This window comes from Gymnoscopelus microlampas (genome assembly GCF_963454915.1).
Source record: "Gymnoscopelus microlampas genome assembly, chromosome: 19".
NCBI lineage: Eukaryota > Metazoa > Chordata > Actinopteri > Myctophiformes > Myctophidae > Gymnoscopelus > Gymnoscopelus microlampas.
Genome location: NC_139956.1, coordinates 8,787,808 through 8,812,983, shown reverse-complemented (window position 1 = coordinate 8,812,983; position 25,176 = coordinate 8,787,808). Strand labels below are relative to the sequence as shown.

General features: G+C 41.5%; 1 protein-coding gene across 3 annotated transcripts; it reads left to right on the top strand.

Annotated features, from left to right (window-relative positions):
- The first annotated feature begins 5,962 nt into the window (after positions 1-5,962).
- On the top strand, positions 5,963-24,700 carry LOC311035520 (phosphatidylcholine:ceramide cholinephosphotransferase 2-like). Of its 3 annotated transcripts, none has more exons than XM_084043788.1 (8): positions 5,963-6,058; positions 17,604-18,653; positions 19,218-19,335; positions 20,029-20,086; positions 20,257-20,352; positions 21,081-21,247; positions 22,474-23,989; positions 24,090-24,700. In XM_084043788.1, the coding sequence occupies exons 2-7, from the start codon at positions 18,085-18,087 to the stop codon at positions 22,645-22,647; spliced, it is 1,182 nt and encodes a 393-aa protein (XP_083899914.1). In that variant the 5' UTR covers positions 5,963-6,058; positions 17,604-18,084; the 3' UTR covers positions 22,648-23,989; positions 24,090-24,700. The 3 variants fall into 3 exon arrangements, with proteins under 3 accessions (XP_083899914.1, XP_083899916.1, XP_083899915.1); XM_084043790.1 differs by having other exon boundaries at positions 22,474-24,014; XM_084043789.1 differs by having other exon boundaries at positions 22,474-24,052.
- Positions 24,701-25,176: the final 476 nt, after the last annotated feature.

Sequence of the window (25,176 nt, the reverse complement as noted above, 5' to 3'; positions counted from 1 at the left end):
TGTACTCGTTCAAAATCCACTGTTCTCATTGAAGATCACTTCATTTGTTCTCATTGAAGATCATGTCATTTGTTCCTCTGTACTGGCCATACACTTGTGTTGTTGTAGCCCTGAAAAATATCACATTCCCTCATTACTTATCTACAAATCTTAACATGTTTTTTCTTTTACATTTTTCAATAAAACATTTTTATGAAACTGTAAATCCTGTTTCATCAAAGTACTTGTGTTTTACACCAAATTTATTTCAAGTAACAACATTGTCAAGGTAACTTTCTTATCTACAATAGTTTTACTCTTGTGCATTTGTTTCAGAATTACAGTGTATTAATTTGATCATTCCTAGCAACAAAACATTTTGAATCTGTATCATACCTGGAAAATGAGGATAAAGATAAGTTTCCTTTTGAAGAGCAATCAACCCAAGAGTATCATGATGGAGCAGGTCACCGGCGATACCAGAAAATGAAATCCACCACTGAAAGTAGATAAACTATTCAGACTGTCAGTATTTCACAAGCAGGCTCTGTCTCCCCAAGCACAAGCTGATACTCAACAGGTGAACCTCCCAATGACCTCATTGGCTGTCTTTTCCTCTATACCTACCTCCAAAGTCACAGGTATGTGATGTCATCTATGTTGCTGTCAGAGTGGCTTAAAGAGTCTGCTATGTCCTAAAATATAAATAAGTCATAGAACATGTAAATTTGCACATCCCATATCGTCGCTGTCGGGGAGAAACCTATGGTATCTCAATTTTCTAACTTTTTGTGTTTTTTTTCCATAAATGAACAGCCTATTAGAGCATAACAAAAGCATCAAAAGCATCAAAAGTTGCAGTTCTGCAAGTGTTTTAAGCTTGTAGATCTGCTACTTTTGATGTTTCATGCTATCTATCTATAAACATTTTAATCCGATCGGCAGAAATTTTCTCATAGAGCTATAATGTATCAGAGTGCAAGAAAAAAAATCCAAGAAAATGGCCACCACGATCCGATTAAAATGCTTTTTATTGAACAATACGGAAAATACGGGTACTTAGACCCGCCCGTTTCAACTTGTTACATCCATGGCCGTGGGGTAAGCACTTTATATTTGAAATATGAACGTTTATGTAGATGTACGGGTTGTAAATGGAGAAAGTTCCAAAACCAGGTTGAAGTTCCGCCATGACTGTCATGATATGACAATGACAGTCATGGTTCAGGGCTAGAGGCATAGCCTGCATCCATGCAGGGAATGCCAAGACTGGCGGTGCAGAGACTGGACCTGATTACCTCTGCACTAACTGGTGTTTCTGGACTGTCTTGTATTCTAAAAGGGAGAAAAGAATGATGCAGGACAGTCAACAATGGAAACACAACAACATGAAAAACACAATCTACTATTATGGAACATAATGTGTTATTATTACCTAGTCTGTCTCTCTCTCTCCACCCTCACACCTTTGATACATCATCAAACTGTTGTGACACTGCATTCCGTTAAATCCTCATCATGTACGTGTCTGTTTCGACTCTCAGGTTTGATTGGCACACCTTACACATGGAATCACAATAATGTTCCAACTAGACGTTATCATCAACACCTATTCGCCTCAATGGACAACAGAACGACTGAAGCTACTTGCCCAAACAAAAACTAGTTTCGTTGGTACAACTCGATCTCGTCCTGTGCTAAAGTAACGCTGTCCTCTGCAAAGCCAGCAATAAATGACAATGTGACATATAAGCACTCACCTATGCTTTGCAACTTGCATTGCAAGATTCATATTCTTCACGAGGCAGCACCCTACCTTATTTCATGTAGCTTCTGCTTTTATTTTCATTACAGGTGGAAGGAAACCTGAGAGGGAAATTAGGTGGCTATTTTTGTATATTGAAACATGAATGTGATTTTTTTTTGTCTTTGGTATGGAACATCTGTATAGTGCAGTGGTGGAAAGTAACTAAGTACATTGACTTAAGTACTGTACTTAAGTACAATTTTGAGGTGTTTGTACTTTACTTGAGTATTTCCAATTTTCAATACTTCTACTTCTACTCCACTACATCTCAGAGGCAAATATTGTACTTTTACTCCACTACAATTATTTGAAAACTTTAGTTACTAGTTACTTTTCAGATATACATTTTTATATTATAAAACACACATTAACCACTTTAGCCCTATTTTATATCTAGGCTATTTGAAAATAGCAGATCTACAAGCGCACAACGCGTCGCGATGCGACGCGTTGTGCGCTTGTAGATCGGCTATTTTCAAATATTTTAGTACTTTTACTTTTGGTACTTTAAGTACATTTTGATGCCAATACTTTTGCACTTTTACTCAAGTAAATTTTGAATTCCAGACTTTTACTTGTAATGGAGTACTTCTACATTGCAGTATTGGTACTTTTACTCAAGTAAAGGAATTGATTACTTTTTCCACCACTGGTATAGTGTAAATGTTTAAGTGAGAGGGGTAGCATACAGATCATTGAGGCAGTGGTGGAATAAGTACTCACATGTTTTACTTAAGTAAAAGTATCAATGCTGCAATGTAAAAGTAGTCTGTTACAAGTAAAAGTCTGGAATTAAAAATGTACTTGAGTCTCCAGGGGAGTCGAGGAGAAGGCAAAGAGCACCTTATTCTACACTTGCCAGCAGGTCTGTCTTGACCAGCAGGTTAATAGAAACCTTCTGGAGACCACAGGGAGATAAGATATACATGGGTTTACCCTCCAATGAATAATGTGGTATTGGTTGTTTCTTTATTGTTATGTTATTTCATCTCCAACTAATACACACTTGATGTTCTCCATCGTTGCCCTTGTTTAAAAGCCACTGTTCTCTTTGAAGATCATGTAATGTGTTTGTTCCTCAGTGCTGGCCTGCTTGTGTTAACTGCTTGTGTTGACAGTGGCATGCTTCTTGGTAACTTAATCTCCAAATGTTTTTCAATGAAACATTCCGAAGAAACATGCAAATCCTGCTTCATCAAAGTGATTCTATTTCTTTTTTTTTAAAGATATTTTTCTGCCTTTATTGATAGGAAAGTAGGCTGACAGGAAATGGGCAGAGTGACACACAGCAAAGGTCGTCGGGATCAGGGAGTCGAACGCGCGACATGCTGTCAGGCTGGATTACCAGCATATGTGGTATGCGCCTGGATCGCTAGGCCAGCGGGCGGCCCAGTAATTCTATTTTTACAGTGTTTTGCTTTTAGATAAGTAATAACATGGTCACATTATTTGACCATTTCCAGCAACAAAACAAATCACACAAACAGACATATTTAAATCGCATCAAATGTGTTGCAAAATGTGTTACAAAGTAGGCCTATATCATGTAAACTAGCCTATACTCATTATGCAGTGAGTCTGTTGTGTTTTGGTATGGTTAGGGATCAGTATCATGCCTGGAAAAGGGAAATAAATACCACACTCATGACACAAATAGCATTCAGATTGTCTATATTTCACAAACAGGCTCTTCCTCATTTTCAGCATTTATTTTAGACTGTCTATCTGATGTGGCTGCTCTACCTACCAAGCCAACCCTCCGCCAGTGGTGTAAAGTTACTAAATAAATTTACTCAAGTACTGTACAACATATACTTTAAGGACAAAAGTAAAGTACTCATTTGGCAGAATGTTCCCATTTCACAAGTTTTCAAATGTATCAAAAATTCCTGAAAATAGCAGATCTACAAGCTCACAATGCAAAGCACTACCTTCCCAGTAGGCTCTAGAATTCCACTACCTTTGGCATCACTTTGTTTTATATTGTCTCAGTTGTGCGAAGTGGTTAAAATACTTTGTCACATACAAGCCTTTATTCTAACATTCCCAAGCTTCAAGCTTACGTGCCACTTCTCGAGTCGTGATGCGACACGTTGTGAGCTTTAAGCTGGAAATATGAATATTCTTGAAATGTTTTTGAAACATGTTGCCCAAAATAAAGGAGGGACGCCAGGTTTAAAGTGGTTGATTTGGAAGAGAGTGCAATGCCTTCTTCAACCAGCCAGAGGAGCTGGCACCATACGCAACATCTTCCAATAATAGCAGCCAATGTGAAGTAGAGTCAGACAGTGTGAATGTGTAGTGAAGTGTAAAAGTATCAATACTGCAATGTAGAAATAATCTGTTACAAGTAGAAGTACTGAAAACTGGAAATACTCCAGTAAAGTAAAACAAATACCTCAACATTATACTTAAGTACAGTAGAGTAAATGTACTGAGTTACTTTCCACCACTGGTGTGAACATTATCAGACAGACAGACAGACAGACAGACAGACAGACAGACAGACAGACTCCAAAACTGTTGAGTTTGAAGTACAGTCACTTGAAAGGTTTAACGTAACTAACAGAATAATTGAATAAGAATAGCAGCTATCGTACAACATGTCAAATTTGTCAAAGATGTCAAAGCCTGGGTACAATCACAATATAATTCCCTATCTTATCTGCACCAAAATAAACATAAATGGCTGTGACAGTGGGTCTCAAAGTGGTGTCCGGGGGTCCTTGAGGGGGGTCCCCAGCAAAATTAGTTAATATAGAATCAACATTTGTTTAACCACTTTAACCCTATACATTGGCTATTTGAAAATAGCCAATTCTCAAACTCACAATGCCTCGCATCACAAAAATGTGAACCAAATTTTTGAAGCATTTTAACAATGCTATAATCTTGTATGTGGGTCCCTGGGAAAAAAAACATTTTCAGATGGGGGTGGGGGTCCGTGGCCAAATAGGTTATGAATTTGGGGATCCTTGACATGAAACAGTTTGAGAACCACTGACGTGTGTGTGTGTGTGTGTGTGTGTGTGTGTGTGTGTGTGTGTGTGTGTGTGTGTGTGTGTGTGTGTGTGTGTGTGTGTGTGTGTGTGTGTGTGTGTGTGTGTGTGTGTGTGTGTGTGTGTGTGCCTCAGCCTCAGCCTCAGCCTCACCCAACCTCACCTCACCGGTGGAGTCAGCTGCCTCTGATTGGCGGGAGTAGAGACACCAAATATGGTCAAGGTGTGGGAGTGTCCGTCGGAATTGAGGCGTGTCGTGAATACCTGAGTCAACGTCCCATAGCCCGGAGAGACCGTCGTGACACGACACGACACACACACACACACACTGACACACACACACGACACGACACACACGCACGCACGCACGCACGCACGCACGCACACACACACACACACACACACACACACACACACACACACACACACACACACACACACACACACACTTATAACTGAACTATGATAATTAATAATAATTATGAGAAAAAATGTTACAACTATTTTCCAAAGCTTAAAGCTTATATGCGTAAATAGACCACGTTATATGGCCCAGTTAGTAAGTGGTTCTCTATCTGGGGGCCGGGACCCCCCGACATTTTTTGGGGGGGGACCCCATATGACAGTAAAGTGACAATTTAAGGACTTGACCTTTTTTACTCCTGCATCAAAAGTAATCAACAAACTATACTATAAATACTGGTCAAATATTGGCCAAATTGTCAAATAATATAAGACAGGCAAACATTTTGAAAATAGCCGACCTAGCTCACAATGCCTCGTGTTGCGAGGTGTTGTGAGCTTGTAGATCGGCTATTTTCACAATATTTATCTGTGGAAACTAAACATGTAATGCCTAAACTCCCACAATTCCAAGTGCTTGACAGGGTGGGGGTTCCCCAGTTCAGGATTATTTTGGGGGTCCCCAGTTCAAATATGATTATTTTGGGGGGTCCCCAGTCCAAATATAGTTATTTTGGGGGGGGTCCCTAGTTCAAATATGATTATTTTGGGGGGTCGCGGCTTGAAAATGTTGAGAACCACTGGATCTAGCCTACTTCTTTGAGCAGTCGTCCGTCCGGGACATGGGACGGTTGCCCGTGGCTACTGCGTGTGTTGACGTTTGCCTTCAGGGAGCGTGAAGGGGTTCCACCGTCACACCGAAACTCACACGCATTAAACCTAATGAGACCGAGAGAGAAGGAGGAAGCTGTGCCTGTGTCTGTGTGAGTGAGGTGTGTGTTGGGACGAATACTACCGTCATTTCAAACAGGTAAGAGTTATATTTTACTTTACTTTACTTCATGTGTGCGCCGACACTAACAACTGTTGTGTTTGTAAACGCGTCACAACACCGTCTGACACACAGGTGTGTGTATCCTGCTGCTTTGACCGTCTTTAGTGTAGTTGTGTAGTGTAGAAGGAAATATCTGTATTTCACTGTGTTGAAGCATGTTACACACACACACACACACACACACACACACACACACACACACACACACACACACACACACACACACACACACACACACACACACACACACACACACACACACTTGAGTGTTCCCCGTCATCTAGGTGTTGTCAAGTGACACGTGTTATTGCATTTGTGTGTCTGTGTTTATATAAGCAAAAATGTTGTTCATTTTTGACTGTCTTCAAGATCACATCTATATATCTATCGGTTCTGTCTGTCGTCTGTCTGTCTGTCTGTCTGTCTGTCTGTCTGTCTACTGTCTACTGTCTGTCTGTCTGTCCACAGTGTCTGTGTGTCGGTCTACAGTGTCTGTCTGTCTCTGTCTGCCTGTCATTCTCTCTGCCTGTCATTCTCTCTGTCTGTCTGTCTGTCTGTCTGTCTGTTTACAGGGTCTGTCTGCCTGTCATTCTCTCTCTCTCTCAGTCTGTCTCTGCTGTTCTCGTGTTGGTGAATCAGGCAGACACAAGCCTGGAGGAAATTGGATTCTCGGGGTCTTAATTACCGTGTTTGGTGGATCCATACTTTCACATGAGGCCGAGGGTCAAGTCAGGGCTGACCGTCAGACTCAGTCAGAACAGGATGTGAGTCACAGCGGAGCAGCCTGTCAAGTGATATCATGCATAGACTGATGTGTATTGATATAAATAGTGATAGCCATAGTGATATGAGTAGTCGACAACAGGCAGGGTGACACTATGTTAACACACTCTCTCCTGATGACAGGGAGGACTGTTTGTATATTCTAAGCTGTAGTGCGCACTGTAGCCTACATAGTATCTATATACTCTTCATAAACATACCCTGTTTGCCTACATAAGTATATATGTTTACATTTTCATTTCATATATGTTTATGATTTTAATAATAATGATTTCTTTCTCCATGTTGATTTGTATGAAAAGTGTAAGAAAAAAACAACAACACACACTCCATTATTTGATTAATCAACAGAATAATTGCTAAGTAAATAATTGGTAGTTGCAGCTCTACTAATGCTCCTACTCCTATTATAGAACACACAACATGTACTGTACTGTTCATGTAGATAGGGCTCTCTCATACTACAGTCGTGCGTGGTTGGTTGGTTTGGTATTCCTCATTTTTTTTATTGTTTATTTTTCTTTGAATTAGTAACACGTCTCTTGTAAGCTCTAGCTTAAAGGAAGTAGTTCACCCCAAAAAATACTTATTTTCTATGAAGCCTTGAATTAATGGATTTTGTTTTGTTTTTGTCGCATTCCTAAGCCAATCATTTGATGACCGGGTGTATTTCCGGTAGGAGACACAAATAATCTACTTTGTGTCTCCTACCGGATACATTAGCCGATAGGAGACTGGAATCAAATTATTGGCTTTAGTAATGCAACAAAAACAAATCCATGAATTCAAGGCTTCATGGGGTGTGCAATTGATAGAAAATAAGTCATTTTGTGGGTGAACTACTCAACCAGGAGCCATTATGAAATCAACATTGGAAGGAATGGTCAGTTCTCGATACGCTAATCTCTTGACAGATCATACACACTACAGTTGGATTTAATGGATCAAATCAACCAATCGATTAGTTGACAAATTTGTAATTGGCACATTTGGATAGTGGTCAGTAGGCACCTTGCACAGGAGCTGATTTCACCCAAGCACTGCAATGGGAATCCTGTGTAATTGTATGAGTTTGAAAAACAACATTTATTTTCAAGGGTTTTCAGTGAAATGCTGGTCTATATTTCAGGGCTATACAAGACTGCAGAACTGATACAGTACCTGATAGGGAACTGATACAGTTCCTGATAGGGAAACCTTACATGGTTCATGGAATGTCACTGGGTGACTTCTGTAGTTAACTGATCTATTTTTGCATTGTTTTCAGTCCGTACTGTAGTGTATACTGTAGGCCTACATAGTGGGATGGCAGTGGCTCAGGAGATAGAACTAAGGCCTTAGTTCCCCAGCTCCTCCTGTCTTTTGCCTAATTTATGCTGCATCATAATATGATGGCGTCACAGAGCGGAAATGAGCAGATCTATCTGAGATGCGTTTGTGAGCTTGTAGATCGGCTATATTCTGCATACGACACCATCATACGATAAAGTATTTAAATTCGGCTTAGTGTCCTTGAGCAAGACACTGAACCACAACTTCTCCCTGAATGATGTTCTTAGGTGCAGACAAATTGCACAGGTATATGCAAATCTACTCGGCCAATACACCAACTAAAGGGTGTGTCATCTATTAGTATTGTCTACTATTGTACTGTGTAGGCTAGTTGATGTACTTCAACTATTTCTTTTTTTACCATTCTTTTGACAGGCAGGCCTTAAATAGTCATTGTTGACTCCTGACTGACTCCTCATTGTGGAAACATGGTTGCTTTCTCCATCATCCTACAGAGCTGGTGAATTTCACATTTTACTGGCTTAGTTTATCCCTTTCAGGACGGGAACCCCTTTTGGGGTTCTTGTATGTACAGTATATAGCAACATACATTTGCTGTAATTTTTTAATAAATATTTGAAGTTATTCAGAAAACTTAGGTCAGGATTTAGAAGGCGTTTTTAGAATCGGCCTCAGGTCTAAATGGGTTAAACAAATCAAATGACTCATCAAGTAACAGGACAGAAAGTTGTTGCTTTTATAACAGACAAAACCAGAGACAGGACTCTGAGTCTGGACTGATATGGGGATTTGATTTCTCAATTTTTTCCCCTTGCCTTTTTATTTAGAGTAGCCATTTATTTTTCACCCTTTTTTCCATCCCAATTTAGTCGTTATGCCAATTCATTCCTCCCTACACATTTCTGTGTTGTTGTTGATGTTGTACCCTACTGGCTCTCCTGCCAGTGAGGAGCCCCCACTGGGAGGACGTAGAGTGCCTCCGTCCTACTCCTCCCGCTCAACACCCCCCGTTGACGGGCACAGCCCCAGCCCGTAGGAGTGGCTAGTGCAAAGAGCGACAAAGAGCACCCTCCTGAACACGGCCAATTATGTTTGTATAGAATAGATAGTTCTGCCAAACTGGATGCATTGTGTTGGATTTGAACCCCCAGAGTCCGGTAGTAGGGGGCAGGAACTTTGCCCCTGTACTACCTGAGAACTCCCTAATCTTTATTATTCACTCGCACTCTCTCTTGCTCTGAGTTTTAAGGTCCTTACACACCGGCGAAAATAGCAAATATACGCAAAATTCGGACTCGTTCCGAATAATTAAAAGACGCTTTTTCGCTTCGCTTTTTCGCTTTTTCGCTCCATGTACGGAGCCATTGGCTTTATAAGGTTTTTAAAAAAAACGCATTATTCGCACGAAAAAATCGCCCCGGTGTGTAACAACCTTTAGAGTGAGCATAAATTCAGCTCTTGTCAAGTTGAGCAGGGAAGTCCTTCATTAGTTCCTAAATGACATTGGAAAAATAAGTGTAAAATAAGAGTAATAAATATAGTGATTGATTTTCTTAAAAAAGTTCTATTATTTGCTATTTGCTATTATTTTAATGTGTTTTATGCTTCTGCTTTTCATATTTGCTTTATTGTTAAATTATTTGTAACTGTAATTGTATTCTTGCTCTGTAAAGCACTTTGAGCTGCATGTCATGTCATGAAAGGTGCTATACAAAATTACAAATAAAGTTTATTATTATTATTATTAAAAGTTGATCAGACCTGCCTCCAACTGAATTGGTCAGCACTCAGCACCAAGACTAAATGTCAGACCAAACTTTTAAAATAAGAGTGTAATTGACCTGTAATATGCTGCTTTTGAAGAATGTTTATCTTCACTATTTCTTCACTGTTGCTACACTTAATATAGTATAATTGTGAACCCATAATAATAATAATAATAATGATAGTACAACATGCAATTTATGTAGCGCTTTTCTAAGCACTCAATGTCGCTTTTCAGATACAAAATAAAATGTAAACTTTATTAAGGAAAAACTAGTTAAAAGGACCAAGGTTAAAAACTATAGAAATTGAGGTCGAAAAGGGGGATTAGAATTAAGTAGGTAATGCAAGTCTGAAAAGGTGGGATTTGAGTGTGGTTTTAAACGTGGCTTGGATGTGAGCTGGGAGTGAGTTCCAGAGGGAGGGGGCGGTAACTGAGAAAGCCCTGTCACCCCAAGTTTGTTTCTTTGTCTTGGGGATGTCCAGGAGGTTGGCATCACCAGACCTGCGGGAGGGGCCGTGGCGTTCAGAGAGGTAGCGGGGAGCCTGGTTGTTGAGGGCCTTGTAGGTGGTGATCAGTATCTTGAAATCTATTCTGTGTTTGACTGGGAGCCAGTGGAGGTTACGGAGAACCGGTGTGATGTGATCCCTATCGGGTTCTGGTAAGCAGGCGGGCGGCAGAGTTTTCGGGCGGCTATAGTTTCTTGAGAACGTTGGTGGTGACACCGTATAGGAGGCTATTGCAGTAGTGGAGTCTAGAGGTGTTGAAGGCATGAATGAATGTCTCAGCAGCAGTGTGATAGGCTGGGACGAAAGCGGCAATGTTACGCAGGTGGAAAAAGGCAGTTTTAGGACAATAGGACCACAATGGAATCAAGTCCCAAGGACTTTTTTTGTGTTTTCCTTTTAGCCTAAATGACTGTACCTCGTTGTGTTTACATTTCTGACTAATAAAGTATTCAATCAATGAAATTAGTGATCTGGTTGACATGGGACTGGAAGGAGAGGGGTGGGGTCCAAGATGACACCAAGTTTGCAGACTTGGGTGGAGGCTGGGGGTAACAATGGAGCCATAGTCATATTGTATCGCTATTTAGATATGTGGCATAACTATTGAGGTTATGACATTTTGTCCATATCGTGTAGCTCCAGTGCACCCCCCTCCAGTGCACTACCTAGACTACGTTTCTTTCCTTCAGCACGAAACCCTACGACCAACTGTACAGGGTCCAGCTGATACTTGTTACTGTATGTGAGGTGTGTTTATGGTGTCATCTGTGTCGGTATGTATTGTGTTACTGTATTAGTTCACTGTAGGTGAGGTATGTTGTCTCCGTACCAATTTTGTGTCAGTATGTGATAAAAAGTCAATAAGACACATTCCTCACCGTTTATCGGGATTGTGGAATGAATAGAATCTTTGCACACACACACACACACACACACACACACACACACACACACACACACACACACACACACACACACACACACACACACACACACACACACACACACACACACACACACACACACACTTATCTGTTGGCATCCACACGGGTTTGACCTTCTTGTGACCGGAAAAAGAAAAAAAGACTAATTGGTGAACATTTTGTAAAAATAACATCCATGTTAGTAAGACTAAAAATAATGTAATATTGTTCTTTGCCCCGCAGCTGCCCAACTCTGGGGATTGGATGTGTGCATTATTCATTCATTCATGTTGACATGTTAGCGCCACCACACAGTTCTGACAGTGGGTGCTGCCCAGTACAAATTCAACCTCAGTCTTCTACTGTTGGCCACTAACAGCTGCCTAGTGTACACACACACACACACACACACACACACACACACACACACACACACACACACACACACACACACACACACACACACACACACACTTCTTGGTGGCAAATACCTTTGCTTAATACCGCACTTCTGCTATATCACACCTGGGTGAGAGAGACTGTGTGTGTGTGTGTGTGTGTGTGTGTGTGTGTGTGTGTGCTTGTTGATATTATGCCTATGCCTCCCATTGACCTAAGTTCTCTCTCTCTCTCTCACACACACACACACACACACACACACACACACACACACACACACACACACACACACACACACACACACACACACACACACAATGGGACCACATGTGTTTGACAATAAAGGAATATGGTGCTGTAGCTTACTGTGCTTGTGTGTCAGGACTATGTGTACTATGTTATGTTGTAATGTTGTGGATGTGTTGTAGTGCATGAGATGGTGTGCGTTTGTGGTTGTGTGTTGTAATAGGTATTGTGAGTCTGGACTCCCTGTCTCTGTCGGTTTAAAGGCTAAGCTACTGTAGATCAAAATGCAAGAATTTGAGGATTCATTTCCAAACGAGAACAAAGTTTATTGTGCAACAGCAAGAAAAACAAACACATTTCTCTTCTCTGTCCTGTCCCCATGAACCCTGAGCTCCTCTTCCTTCCAGACTCTCCCAAACCACTCTCAAACTCCTCCTTTTCAGGAATATTTCACCTTTCAAAACCACACCCGCAGAGACGGTTGATTTGGGACCCACCCTTTATCTCCCTAACACACAATCCTAGTAACACCTTCCTTACCCTCAGGCTACTTGGATCAAAGACAGGCTTTTTCAGGACAATGTGTTACAGTAGAATGGAGCTTGGAGTGAATGGAAGGATGAAATACTATATTAACCCATTCAATCCGGAAACGAATCCCGCACTATGAGCTTGTAGATCTGCTATTTATTGTTTTTAATCGTTAAAAGTTGTGCAAATCTTTGAATACATATTTTTTTAAAGCGAACATTTGTAACTCAAATCTTTGCTTTTGGGGGTCCCTGGAACAAAATATTTTACAAATGTTATACATTCATAGATTTGCGCAAAGTTTCAAGATTCTTCAAAAATGGCAGATCTACAAGCTCATAACGCAGCTTGTATATCTGCTATTTTTTAATAGCCAAAGAAATCTTAAAATGACAGAGATGCATTCCCGGATCGAATGGGTTAATACATGTTAGTAGTTTCATATTTGGCTATTACAGTTCTCTCAGGTTAGACAGACTACTGTAGTGTTCTTCTCTCAGGTTTCATTTGGAATGCAGGCAGCATGATGACACCAATTCTCAGATCTCTGCACTGGCTGCCTCCCAGTGAGTCATAGAACTGATTTTAAAACGTTGACGATTGTCATTGATAAATCACTCAACCGTTTAGGACCAAAACACATCTCTGATTTTCTCTCTGTGCATTATCAAGAAGTCTCAGGTGCTGCTCCGGGGTGGTGGGATGGGTCTGCTAACTGTTCCCTGAGTAAAAACAAAACATGGGCGCACCTAGGCTCCAGCCTGACAGCGCATCGAGGGTTCGAGTCCCGTTCCAGACGATCTTTGCTGCATGTTGTCTCTCCCCATCTCTCTTCCCGTTTCCTGTCTGTCTCTACTGTATAGTCTATAAATAAAACCCCCCCAAAATATCTTTAAAACAAAAAAAGAAAAACATGGCAAGGTAGCATTTAGTTATTATGCAATACATAGTTGGAACAAACGCTTATTAATAATAATTAAGATATATCCAAGTTTCCTAGGGCATTATGGGCATCACTTCCTGTTGATTTGATCAGGTATCAGGGATCAAATCGACAGGAAGTGATGCCCATAATAATGCTCTTGGAAACTAGTGGATATATATTTTTCAGCTAGAGAGGGAGACAGGAAACAGGGAGAGTCAGGGAGTGACTTGACTTGTATCAAAGATCCGCCCAGCCCAGGAATTGAACCAGGTAATCGTGGTGGTTATGCCTACGTGCCTGACAGTACGTTTTAACAGCGGGCGACTCTCGGGCGATCGCCGGGCGACATCGTCCAAAAGAAAATCCATCTTTCATCGCCCCCCCCGCCCACTTCGCCCTATCGCCAGTAGTTGCCGGCTCTCATAGACATATAATGCACTTCCGGAAAATACTATCCTGAATCGCCCGCTGTTAAAACGCACCGTTAACCACCCAGCTATCGGCGCCCCTGAATACTTTTAACTGACTTTTCAGCCTTTCAGTTAGTCAACAAAGACTTGTTTCTTCTGATACAAAATGTTGAGTTTTATGTCGTGAATTGTTGCTTCTAGACAGTATACTCTATATATAGTATCATGCTGTACTAGGTATAGAAAGGATGCAGAGAATGATTAAGGGTGCTTTCACATATCCTCGTTCAGCCCTCAAAACGAACTCGGACCGTTTAGGGAGATTTCTTTTTTAACACTCCAAAGGAACTCTGTTCTGAGTTCTGTTCGCTTCTCGTCCCTGGTGCGGTTCGCTTTAACATGTGCAGTGGGAACACAAAGCACTCGGGGTTCACTTTGCCTTTTGACAGTTTTAACCCTCTAGAGGGTCTTCAACAGGGGGTCAGGGACCTCACACAAAATATTGTGATTAGCGCTTTAATTGTGTTTTTGTCTTTTAACACTGCACATAATATGAAAAAGAATTATATCCCTGTTTTGCCTTTTAGGCTTTGAAGTTGAACAGGGCAGATACCCAAAATGTACAAAGAAATGACATATTTAATAACTTGATACTTAAAAAAACAAAACAAACATTAATCGTGGAAATAGCCGATCTACAAGCTCACAACGCGGAATGGAAACGATTATGACGATTATGCAAAATAATTATGCAAAATAATTGTGATTATCTCAAATAATTGCGATTAGACGATTACGTAACAATCGTGACAGGCCTACTTGTAGTTTGGCTATTTTAGAAAAGACAGTTTGTTTCTGTTCAAAGCACTTAGACTTGCTCTGCTCTGATACAAATGTGCATTTCCTTGGAGTGGATGCAGAGGCAGCCAGCTTGTGTCGTTGCATTCCTTCCCGAGTCGCTATAGCTCACATGACCAAGTTAACCAATCACATGTTGGAGTTTATCACTTAATTGCTCCTGTCAATGAGACCTTAAGTGTGTGTGTGTGTGTGTGTGTGTGTGTGTGTGTGTGTGTGTGTGTGTGTGTGTGTGTGTGTGTGTGTGTGTGTGTGTGTGTGTGTGTGTGTGTGTGTGTGTGTGTGTGTGTGTGTGTGTGTGTGTGTGTGTGTGTGTGTGTGTGTGAGAGATCTGTACCTTTTTATAACAGGGAGGAATGAGGTTAGGAGGAGCAGACATTGAATAGGGAAAAGGTTGTAAGAGGTTGCAATAAGGTAGCACGCACACACCACCCATTTCGGATGGTGTCAATGCACTGAATGGGACATTATTACGTTTAATCAGACGATTTGTCTATTTGTCTAAGTAGGCGAGATACTGACCTACCCACGTTTAATCAGACTATTGATTGGTCTAAGAAGTAGACGAGATACTGTGGTAGGTGTGGGCGCCCTTCTAGCGGCCCGAACTTCTAGTCTCAAATAATTGCAATCTGGGGATTATGTAATAATTGTGACAGGCCTACCGTCCTGGTTCTGCCTGAGGTTTCGTCCAGTTTAAGGGAAGGTTTTCCTCGCCAGCATTGCCAAATGCGACTCTGGCCAAAATTGGACAACTTGTTGTGATTCGGCTCTGTAATAAAGTTGAATTGAAAACATTTATGTGTGCCTAGCTAAACTGTTGCTGTCCTCGCAAGCATAGGTGTGTGTGTGTGTGTGTGTGTGTGTGTGTGTGTGTGTGTGTGTGTGTGTGTGTGTGTGTGTGTGTGTGTGTGTGTGTGTGTGTGTGTGTGTGTGTGTGTGTGTGTGTGTGTGTGTGAATCAGAGTTGTTGACCTGATGCCATGATGAGTCAAACTGAACAAAGAATGTGGCAAACAGAGCTGAAGGTATTGAAAATAATGTCTGCTAAAATAAAGTGATGTAAACAAGTTTCAGAAGGAAGAGCTTGTTATATTAACACATCACTATCATTCCATCAACTTTACAACATGACTGATCTCTTTGTCTCTTTCTCTCTCTACGTGCCGTGCGTGGTCATTCTGGCTAATGTTGTATGACTAGATAGCAGGTTGTGTGTGTGTGTGTGTGTGTGTGTGTGTGTGTGTGTGTGTGTGTGTGTGTGTGTGCGTGTGCGCACATGTGTGCAAGTGCTTGTGCGTATGCTAGTGCATGTGCGTGTGCTAGTGCATGTGGGACAGAGAGAGAGAGACAGAGAGACTATGCACTTTGCAAATGTTTACATCATGTTTACATATTTCCATGAGAGAGAGAGGGAGAGATGAGGGTTAAAAGTTGGAAGATGGCGTGTATGTAGAGTATGTCTTAGTGTGTATCGTTTGTTGTGGGGACTGAAAATCCAATGGATAGGTTAGCAAAACCTGTCAAAATGTCATAGCCAAGAAGCTAAAGTTACAATTGATAAAACTCATTCTGGACTGGTTGGGGTCAGAGTTTGGATTAGGCATGTAGGGGTTATGTTTAAAGGTTTAGCGATAGCAAATGAATGGGCAAAATGTTTTAACAAAAGACATGCTGTTTACATCCCTACGAGGATCACCACAAGGAAGTACAAACCTGTGTGTGTGTGTGTGTGTGTGTGTGTGTGTGTGTGTGTCTCAGGTTACTGTGAGTCAAACTTTCTTTCTTCCTCCTCGCTTCAGTGTATCCTGTTCTGTGCTGTTTACACAAAGTGTGTGTGTGTGTGTGTGTGTGTGTGTGTGTGTGTGTGTGTGTGTGTGTGTGTGTGTGTGTGTGTGTGTGTGTGTGTGTGTGTGTGTGTGTGTGTGTGTGTGTGTGTGTGTGTGTGCACGCGTGCGTATGCGTGCGTGCGCGTGCGTGCATGCAGAACAGGTTGGTGTAACTCCGCTGAACCTGACGTCTCCTCCTGTGTAAAATAATCTTATCTGATCTAGATGATGACATTAGAATCTCACACAATACAATAGAAACAGGGTTTTGTCTGCAGGGGGAAATGGCCGTCCTCATTCCGTGTTCACAGAAGAAGACACACAGTCATGAATAATCAATCAATCAATACTGATCACTTTCTGTTACCATTGATCTATATTTTGTGTCAGTCAGCCCACTGTTTGATGAGCCGATGGCAGGTGAACTGACTTTGTGGGAGTTCAGTTTTCTCACAGTCCAGGGATTTAAACCAGGTCACCAGGCTGCTTGTCTGTCAGTGTCTTTACACCGTAAAACCCTGTGTTAAATGGGGCGTAAGTGATATGTCATTGTGTAAAGAAAAGGGGGGGGGGGAGGTTTTTGTTGAACAGTTATATATTGAGTATTTGTTCTGTAACAGGTCTCCCCTCTCAGCAGCTCTTTAGTAAACACAAAATATATTGTTACGTCAGGATAACAATTTCATCCAGTCACGAGAGAGAACCCCACAAAGATGATTTATCAGTAATCAGCTTCAATTAGTGTTCCAATTTAATTTTTGTGTTATACACTTATACTTTGACTTTTCTTTGTTTCATCAGTTCCAATTTCACTTTTTTATTGTCGCCTGTAAGAGTTCTCTCTCTTAACCTGAAAATGTATTTAACACTTATTTTAACAACATGTTACACCCCTTTCAATGTGACCAAGAGTACAAATGGAACGGGGTCCATTTGGATATATTTGTACACTCTCAGAGTTACGTTAACATGCTGTGTGCATCAAAACACTAATATATATTTAATTTGAGCACAGATTGATAAATCATTTGTTTGTTTCTCTTGTTTTCAGCTTTTTCCCCCCTCAGACCTGCTAGGTCAAACTCCACCACCTCCTGCCAGGCCTGATATTGGACTATCAGTAGGTAACTCATCCAGGTCAGGATCAATGGACCAGTGATCGCTGCCTGACCAGAACATTGCGATCGAACGCTAAAACCTGGAATATTGGATTCATCTTGAAATAAGGCTAGAGCGATCAATTACTTATACAGGACAAGTGTGTGTGTGTAACCAGATAACCTCACATATTGATCGCTGATACCGGAGCATTGGTTACAGCTGGATCGAATCATATCCAAACGATACCCGACTGAAACACGGTACACTGTTCCTCGGACCTTTATCTTACTGAGGCTGTGATCTGTTTAAGCGTCAACACTTCATAACATTTAACAGACAACTTAGTAATTGGTTAAGCAATTACCAACAATTATCTAACTGGTTGAACAATTAGTGAGTCTTCCGGACTTCTTGACCAATCACCTTCCTCCATGGCCGCGTCGCAACTGATCCGCGACAACGACGACGAGGACGACGTCCCCACCCACCTGGAAATCACCGTGACGACGGCCGAGCCCCCTTCGCCTCGTCAGGTCGCCAACGGCACCCCGGCTCGCCCATCCTCCTCCTCCTCCTCCCCCGCCACCCCCAGCGCCGTCCCGTCTCCGGGCGGCGATGGCGACAAGGACGGCAGCGGGAAAAAGGGTAGCCGCGGCGACCGCCTCAAGCAGAACCGCCTGATTCGCTCGCTGCACCACCAGCTCAGCCGCCACCGTGACTACGTCAAGATCATTGTGCCCGAGGGCCGCGCCGACCGCCTGCCCAACGAGTGGTGGAAGACGGGCGTGGCCTTCCTGTACGCGCTGTTCAACCTGTTCTTCACCACGGTCATCATCACCGTGGTGCACGAGAGGGTGCCCGACAAGTCGGTCAGCCCGCCGCTGCCCGACAAGTTCTTTGACTACGTGGACAGGGTCCCCTGGGCCTTCACCGTCACAGAGGTCAACGGGCTGATCCTGGTGGGGCTGTGGACCATCCAGTGGCTGTTCCTCAAACACAAGTAAGAGACATGGGATTGATGTCATTCAGTGGTGTAAAGTTACTAAGTACATTTACTCAAGTGTGTGTGTGTGTGTGTGTGTGTGTGCGTGTGCGTGTGCGTGCGTGCGTGCGTGCGTGCATACAGATACACACATATTTTATACTTTTGAAAAAATGGGACATTCTGCATAATGAGTACATTTTGATACCAATACTTTTGTACTGTTACTTAAGTACATTTTGAATTCTTTGCTTTTACTTGTTACAGAGTATTTCTACATTGCAGTATTGATACTTTTACTTGAGTAAAACATTTGAGTCCTTTTTCCACCTCTGATGTTTTTATGGTAGGATGAGGAGTAGCTCAGTATTAGAAGTGATAGTTGCAGTCGTAACAGTAGTGGTATGTCTTCAATAATGCTGCAACTATTCGTTATTTTCTTAGTGTTCTTCTTATAATAAAAAAATATTTATATAGGCCTATCAAAAAATCCACGTGAAAAATTTGCACTGATTATTATTTTTAATCCACTAAATTGATTAGTCTGATTAACAAGCCCTATTTTCTCTCTCTCTCTTTCAGGTCTATAGTAGGTCGTAGATGCTTCTTCCTGATTGGTTCTCTGTACATGTATCGTATTGTGACCATGTACGTCACAACTCTGCCTGTACCTGGAAAACACATGGTCTGCGCTCCCAAGGTACACACAAGCACGTACGCACACACACACACGCACGCACGCACGCGCACGCGCGCGCGCGCGCACATACACGCACGTACACACACTTTTAGGTTGTTTAATCAATACACAAAGCTGCAGAACAAGCCCAGTCTTGTGTAAATAATATCAATGAAGATCTGTGTTCTCTGGTGTCTTTCTCACACCTGATTTATACTTCGTTGCGCGCAGGTGTCTCGCACCGAAAACGGCCAATCTACAAGCTCGCTGTACGTCGCTCTGCATCGCGCTGCGACACCCTGTGAGCTTGTAGATCAGCTATTTTTGGTGGGAGACATGATGCCGAACCAAGTATAACCTGATGTAATTGCTTTGTTATGTACAATAATTGCATTGTTATCGTTTAGAAACATATTGTTTAAGCCATATTTAAGCTTCTTTTGTTTTTTTCATAAATTAATGCCCTATTTTATTCTTAATCATATGACGGTGACACTCAGAAGTAGTGAAAAAAGCTGTTATACAAGCTCCGCTTTGTAGATGATGCGACACGTTGTGAGCTTGCAGATCGTCTTTTTTGTTGTTTCTATTTTTGATTTCTGCCAATAACAAGGTGCCAAAAATATGGGTAACCGGTTAGTGATGAAGTCAGTGGGTTTTTATAAAAATGTAACACATTTTTCTTTGTCTGTCTTTGTCTCCGTGTGTGTGTAGTTGTACAATGATTCTACAGGCAAGATCTGGAGGATATTGAAGCTGATCTCAGGAGGAGGTAAGGTCAACATTACCATCAATACCCAAATTACCCAAATATGTTCAGTTTGTGCAGCCATGAGCTGCAATGTACCCTCAACAACCAACACAATCTAACCCACCTCTGTCTGTCTGTCTGTCTGTCTGTCTGTCTGTCTGTCTGTCTGTCTGTCTGTCTGTGTGTCTCAGGTTTGTCTCTGACAGGGACTCATCTGATGTGTGGGGATTTTCTCTACAGTGGACACACTGTCATGTTGACCCTGTCCTACCTATTCATCAAAGAGTGTGAGTACACGCACACACACATTCGCTGGACCGATCAGCACCAAATCTCTTGTTCACACAGTAGGCCACAGAGGTACCTCCACATTTTCACATGAGGAATTAAGACCAGGACACGCATCTGTATTTTTTATTTTTATTTGGCTATTGCCACGCTATGAGCTTGTAGATCTGCTATTTTCGAACAATCGTGAACATTTGTGCAAATCTTTGAATATTTATAAAATGTGTTACTCAAATCTTTGCTTCTGGGGCTTCTACAAATCTCTTCTAAATCCTAACAGTTTTTTTAAAAACTCATGCTTATGTATCAGTGAATCTCAAACCTTTTCATGTCAAGGACCCCGCAAAATGATATGTATTTGTCCGCGGACCCCCATCTCAAAACTTTTTGTTCCAGGGACTCCCCAGAAGCAAATATTTGAGTTAAAAATGTATATTTATGTATTCAAAGATTTGCTAAATTTTCCACGATTTAAAAAAAAATAGCAGAGCTACAAGCTCGACTTGTATATCTGCTATTCTTGAATAGCCAAAGAAATCTTAAAATGACATAGATGCGTTCCCGGTCGTAAAAGTACCCCAAAATTGTACTTAAGTACAGTACTTGAGTAAATGTACTTAGTTACTTTACACCACTGAACAATATACTAGACCGTGATCTGGTCTAGTGTAGGACTGTTATGAATGTATACTTATAGTTTTTATTAATTATTGTGTTTATCCTGCAGACTCCCCACCATGGATGCGTTGGTACCACTGGCTGTGTTGGTTGCTAAGCGCCACGGGAGTCGTCTGTATCCTGATTGGTCACGAGCACTACAGCATCGACGTCATCATTGGCTACTTTGTCACCACCAGGATATTCTGGTGGTACCACACAATGGCAAACTCACATGTGAGTACACACACGCACACACACGCAAATAGCAGATATACAAGCTCGCAGCGCGTCGCATCACGGCACACTGTGAGCTAGACCTGCTCTGTTGCTATTTCTAAATAAAACAATTTATAATTTGAAAAAAGTTGACACATTTTGAACATTTTCCCAAAGTAGGGACGCAAGGGTTAAACCATGCATTTCTAAATTGTAATATCAAACATATTAGACAGTCCACATTTCGCAAAAGGAAATAAATGCATGTACGTATTTAAATAAATTATATCCCCACCGGCAAAGCAGAGGCATGGATTTACCCTCCCACCACACGCACACGCACACACACCTCTATGTCTGTCACACAATCTCTTTCTCTGTCAAACCATCCTACATACAGTAGTATTATCATATGTACGTATGCTGCTCTCTAGTGGATGAAACGTGTCATTGAACATAAACCATCAGCCTGTGTTGTGTGTGATGATATTAAACTCTGGGACCTATACTTTCTGGTGCCCTACCCATTATCCTTAAACCTCTTTGCCATTTTTTACTATTTTTAAAAACATTTTCAAATAGTTGAAAATGGCAGAGAAATAATAACAAACGGGAATACACAATGAGGGTAAACTGGCCGAAACTAATGGCTGCAGCATGGAAGATATTTTATACCCTAAACATAATGTTATGATGAAGATGATTATGATTGTAGTTGTTGTTTTAGTCATATACATATCGTATATATATATCATATACATTTTGTAAATTACCGGTAATGCCTTACTTCATCATACAAGAGTGAAAATAGCAGATCTACAAGCTCACATCACTTTGCATTGGGTATTTTCACTATTTCATTAAAAAGAAGTTAAGTGTGTCTGTGGGTTTTATAAAAATATAACCAATGAAAAGTATTAACAAGAGTGTGTGACTAAATATTAACTACATTGGATCCATTGGAATTCTTTTTATCATTATGGTTTTGGACATACAAGGTTTCCACCCGCCAGCGACAATATATTATCTGTACCGTACATTTACTACAGCGTAGATATGCAGGAGGCTAACCATCCTCCTGCATATCTGCATACAGAGGGTCTGTTTGTTTGTCTGTCTGTGTGTGTCCGGAGCAAATCTCACAAACTGCTTTTCACATAATAATGTTTTATACTTTATGAAACGCATAACCTTTTATCTTGTAGCTGATTCCTTTTTTTCTCGTTTTGTTTTGTTTTGTTCAGGCACTGCGACAGGCACCTAACAACTACCTGTCGAGGACCTGGTGGAACCCTGTGTTCAACTTCCTGGAGAGGAACGTCCAGACGAGCGTTCCCGTGGTGTTCTCCTGGCCCGTGTCACTGCCTCACTGCTGTACGCAGAGATACAGCATGGTGGAGGGAGGCAGAGACGAATGACGGCACGTTAAGCATGGAGGAAGGGGCGTGGACAAATTATGCTCCGTCGCATGAGGAGGGGGGATGTCGCTAGCCGAAGATCGTAGAAATCGCAGATCTACAAGCTCAGAAGGCGTTGCTGTCCACAACGTGTTGTGAGCTTGCAGACCTGCTGTTTTCCATGCTGTTGCACAATAAACGCTGTTGCACAATAAATAACGCTGTAGTGTCGCGCAGCTGGATGATCGGAGATCTCCACCCAACCCTTTAGTGACGTCCAAATTCATTGGGTGGAAGCAATTAAGTGTTAAAAAATCACTTAATTGCTGAACCATTGGGAAGACCATATGGCGGGCTCCTTCACACTGGGATAGTTATATGATGGTTTTCAAAGCAGTTGGCGTAGGTTTCAAGATTACATTTATTTGCCCTTTACACGAGTGCGTTGGAATTCTTGAGCATAGCTCCCTGACTCTTAAAAACTTAAAAAGGTACAGAAAAAAAGAGGCAAGACAGACAATACATCCTAGTAAAGTATCTAAAAAAAAAAATACTGTACATAATTCATCTATTTAAAATTCAATTCAGTTTCAGTGTGTCTCTGTTGTTCTAGAGACCATACATTGAGTTTAGATTTCCGCTGTTGTTTCGGTAGGCGGAAATCTCCAATCCTCTTGCTACGCAATATAAGCAAGGGAGGGAGGGATTGGAGGGAGAGGGTGGGCGAGAGAGACCGAAACAGTGCCTGTCCTCGATCCAGCCACTAACCTAGCTACCTCCTGTAAAAAAAAACTCCTGTACACTGTAAGCTAGGAGAGTGGAGAGAGGGAGGAGAACAAAGACATTATTTGGGTACTTTTTGTTTCCGTCCAAACCCAGCCTCCTTGAGCCTGATTTTGTACTTGGTCGTACGACGGCTTCACGCTGCGAAAACAAACGATCTATAAGCTCACAAAGCATGGCAGCGTTGTACGACAGAGCATAAATTAGGCATTTGAGACGGAGGTCTGGGACAGACGACTGATGGATGTATGAAGGGAGGAGAGAAGGATGTAGACGAGATACAACAGAGGAGGAGACAAGAGGTGATGTTATTTCCTCTGTGGAGTGAGGGATGAGTATGAATGAACGGGATGAAAAGATGTGGACGGAAGAGAAAATACGAGAATAGTCAACTGTTAAAGCGGCCATATGTCAGCCAATGAGAGTGTCTTACTTCTGCTTTTGACCAATAGGAAACCAAGGAATGCCTTATTCCGCAATGCCGTATTTACTCTGTCCCCCCCAAAACCATGACAAACATTCTTATGTCCGTGTTTGTTATCAGCCAATAGAAATCTTCAACAACTTCCTCCTGTATTGTGTCGTCCAATGAGAGACTGTAGTGTGTGTGTGTGTGTGTGTGTGTGTGTGTGTGTGTGTGTGTGTGTGTGTGTGTGTGTGTGTGTGTGTGTGTGTGTGAGAGAGAGCTAAGGGACGAGCGCCCTCACATCCCTGTTCACATCTAAACGTTTACAAACACTGTCCTGCAGAGGCAAAACACTGTCTGTCTTTTCAGAGACAAAAACACTGCCTGCCCATCCTACTGAGACAACAATGCTAACTGTCTGTCCTGCAGAGACAAACAACACTATCCTGTCCTACAGGGACAAACAACGCTAATCCAATTATTAGGACCAATACACTGTTCTGCTGTTAAATTGTATATAGTTGACGTGTCCAGTTATCTGTGTTGAAAACATGCAAGGTTCTGTCTTCATATGTCTGACATCCTGGGTCTCGTGTGAGAATTAATGTTGGCCTGGACTTTGTTTTGTTTTGTTTGTTTTGCTTCTTTCCATGACAACATATTTGGCATCCACCTTTAAATGTACCAGAGGTGGATCGTTCTGTAGAAGCTGCATTGGTAATATTTACCTGTGGTTGAACCACAATGACTTCCTGTCGTTAAGTTACTGACTACCCATCCATTGTTTATATGTTGTTGATGTTAAAATGTCATGTTGGACTTGAATAACAAATTTGCCATAATCTCATGTTGTTTTTTATAATAAAAAAAAAGACTTATTTTGAATTAAGAACAACTGGTCGTTACGTGTGATTCATCGTTTTCAGGTTGGGTTAGAATCTGTTGAAGTTAAATTGTGTCACTTGTGTAACTTGCTCAAAGTAGGGACTTTAAAAATGACATGGTTTTAAGAGATTTCAATCTAATCAATTATAGGCTGTTCGATGTTATAATGTACCTGTCCTATATCTATAAACAACAGAGCCTGACTGACAATGAGCTCATAAATACATTCAAGTCAAACTTCCTACCAAAAGTACTATTTCCAAACAGAAAATAGCACTTGATTGGCTAATGCACAGTATGTTTTGTAATCATAATCTATATCTACAAAGTACAACATTTTAGTGGAGTAAAACGTGCAACATTTCCCTCTGAAATGTAATGATAATAGCAGTGGTTAATGTCAAGGACCCCCAAATTGATATGTATTTGGCCGCGGACCACCATCTGAAAATGTTTTTTTGCCGGGGAGCCCCAGA